The following is a 3,105-nucleotide window of genomic DNA, read 5'->3' as shown; positions in this document are numbered from 1 at the left end:
AGACACCTGCCAGGAGGCCGAGAGAGAAGTGCATCTGCCTGTGTTTCAAAGCGCTGGCTTACGGTCTTGAGTGGGGTCCGCAGTGCTGAGTTTTACCGGAGCAAGGCCCCACGGGGACAATCAGATGATATGAACGTGGATCCAGCCTCAAATAACATAGAATCAATCTCTGCAGATGAGGATCTTGAAGTGGAGTGTGATGGATATCTAACGAGGTGTGTGGAAGGGAAGAAAGCAACTGATCTTAGACTTGCTGCTATTGCAGTTTGTACTTCCAGCCGTGGTGGAATTGGAAAACTTTCGATTAGAGGAAGTAATTCTATTCGGGGTGTTACTGACCTTGGTTTGTCAGCAATTGCCCGTGGTTGCCCTTCCCTCAGGTATCTTTCATTGTGGAACATCCCTTCAATTGGTGATGAAGGTCTATTTGAGATTGCAAGGGAATGCCATTCATTAGAGAAGCTTGATCTTTGCCAATGTCCTTCAATTTCGAACAAGAGTATGGTTGCAATAGCAAAAAGCTGTCCAAATTTGACTGCGTTAACGATTGAATCTTGTCCAAACATCAGCAATGAGAGTCTACAAGCGGTCGGGAAATATTGCACCAAGCTACAATCCATTACAATCAAAGACTGCCCATTTGTTGGGGATCAGGGCGTTGCGAGTCTCTTGTCATCAGCTTCTTCTTTGACAAAGGTGAAACTTCAAGCTCTTAACATCACAGATTACTCTCTTGCTGTAATAGGGCACTATGGGAAGTCCATTACAAGTCTTTTCTTGAGCGGACTTCAAAATGTGAGCCAAAAGGGCTTTTGGGTGATGGGTAATGCACGAGGTCTCCAAACACTGGCATCTTTGGCACTCACTTCATGTCGGGGGGTAACAGATTTGAGTCTCGAAGCACTTGGAAAGGGCCATCCAAACTTAAAGCAAATGTGTCTTCGGAAGTGTTGCTTTGTGTCTGACAATGGGCTCGTTGCTTTTGCCAAAGCGGTTGGCTCTCTCGAGAGCTTGCAGTTAGAGGAGTGCAACCGGATTACCCAAACCGGGATTCTAAATGCTATTTCAAACTGTAAATCTAAGTTAAAGTCTCTTACCCTGGTGAAGTGCATGGGAATTAAGGATGTATCTCCTGAAACTCTAATGCTATCTCCATGTGAATCTCTTCGATCGTTGTCCATCCGAAGTTGCCCAGGATTTGGTAGTACTAGCTTGGCTATGCTTGGGAAGCTGTGTCCAAATTTACATCACTTGGATCTCAGTGGGCTATGTGGGATAACAGATACTGGTCTTCTCCCTCTTCTGGAAAGCTGTGAGTCGGGACTTGCTAAGGTCAATCTTAGTGATTGTGTGAATTTGTCGGATGAAGTGGTATTTTCTCTAGCCAGGTTGCATGGTGCAACCCTTGAATTGTTAAATCTTGATGGGTGCCAGAAGATTACCGATGCAAGTTTGGGGGTGCTTGCAAACACCTGTCCGTTGCTCAATGATCTTGATCTTTCGAAGTGTTCAATCACTGATTCTGGTGTTGCTGCTTTATCGAGTGGAGTGCAACCAAATTTGCAGATTCTTTCCCTATCAGGCTGCTCAATGATATCCAACAAGAGCATTTCCGCTCTTAAGAAACTCGGAAGGACACTAGTGGGGCTGAATCTCCAGCATTGCATTTCCATTGGGAACCGTACAATTGAGCTACTAACGGAGAACTTATGGAGATGTGACATTCTCTCATAAGCACTTACAGTACGTTTCTCAGTTGAGTTTTGTCATCAACTATGGGAATTTAGGTAACTCAGTAGACTCGGTTGTTTTCCATGGATACCGTGGCAGATTGTTTTTATCAACCCGTTTTTTCGGCTTCTTCATCTTCGAAAAGCCTGTTGTTACTTTGGAGTCTCTCATATGGGAGACTTTACCTTTTTTTACTGCCTATGGTTTCATGTGAATACTGTTACTGCGTCTTGCTGATGAGTTTCCTCCTATGGTGCGGTGCATACTCCACTTCGGTCACAGTAAAGTCCCCGGCTGTCCACCTTCAACTAGCGTCCGCCCATCAATCTGTTTTGCTGCATAGTACATCGTATCTTGAATAAAGCTTTCTCTAGTCTCTCTCTCTCGAGTCTGCTAGGGAATGCATCGTGTCTTTAGAAAGTTATCTTTGTATTCATCTCTGTCCTCTGTAAAATAGGTTATTTTGGGTCGTAGTCAGTAGATGCTTTTGGGTAATTCAGGAGTTTGGGTTTCTGAGACATGGATTTGGCCATGGCAGCCTCTTTAAGGTTGTTTTTTTACTGCCTAGTCCTGGTTTTTGATCGGATCCTATGATCCTGTTTTCTGGGTTCCCTGCTCTTATGGGTTGTACTTTTGCAACTACTGCAAATAATGTAACAATCGAACTTGGCTTTGTTTATGCAGCAATTATATGTATATTTTGTTTTTCCTCTTTTAATATATGGTGTTTGATTTATCTCGGAATTTAGGCTGGCCGGCGTTAATTCGTTTAAATTAAGTCGCAAGACAACACGACAATAACAATTCAATAATAAGTCTACATAGCAACGGAACTTAAAAAATAAGCCGACAAGACATCAAACAAATCAAAAATCAAAGTTACTAGTTGAGAAGGCATAAACAATATATATAATTTTAAATGTGAATTATTATCTATAACAATTAGCAAATAAACCAAAAAAATTAAAGAAAGGTTCATCAAATTAAAAATACAGACATTAAATTACAAAATGAACTACCTCTAGTGAGATTTTCTCTGATAAAGCCCTATTTGAGAGGAATTAATTTTTTTATTATCAAAATTAAAGTCAACAATTAATTTTAAACACGTTTCATGAGATTCACAACTTTTCAACTACATATTCCATCAACTTTTATTAAAATCTGATAAAAATTTGATTTTAATCCTCACTAAATAGGTATAGTAAATCTATTTACAAGAAAAATATTAACATTCTTTGGCTCAATTAACAAATACAATAAGAAACCTCACTCAACGTACAAATTTTCATACAGCATAGTATTATACAACTACATTTAATTAAATTAAATACATGGCGGTCAAAAAAGTGGTTACAAACTAAAATATATATT

The 3,105-nt window shown here is 40.0% G+C and overlaps 1 protein-coding gene across 1 annotated transcript in view; it reads left to right on the top strand.

Annotated features, from left to right (window-relative positions):
• Positions 1 to 2,449, top strand: part of LOC111387870 (EIN3-binding F-box protein 2-like) — a 16,347-nt gene extending 13,898 nt beyond the window's left edge. Inside the window, exon 2 of the mRNA XM_023012467.1 lies at positions 3 to 2,449. Within this exon, the coding sequence (XP_022868235.1) occupies positions 3 to 1,734 (1,732 nt within the window). The 3' untranslated portion in view covers positions 1,735 to 2,449. The remainder of the gene's footprint in view (positions 1 to 2) is intronic.
• The last annotated feature ends 656 nt before the right edge of the window (positions 2,450 to 3,105 follow it).

This window comes from Olea europaea, unplaced genomic scaffold (genome assembly GCF_002742605.1).
Source record: "Olea europaea var. sylvestris unplaced genomic scaffold, O_europaea_v1 scaffold4328, whole genome shotgun sequence".
NCBI classification, from domain to species: domain Eukaryota; kingdom Viridiplantae; phylum Streptophyta; class Magnoliopsida; order Lamiales; family Oleaceae; genus Olea; species Olea europaea.
The sequence above is the reverse complement of the archived record's forward strand: the minus strand, read 5'-3'. Positions and strand labels throughout refer to the sequence as shown.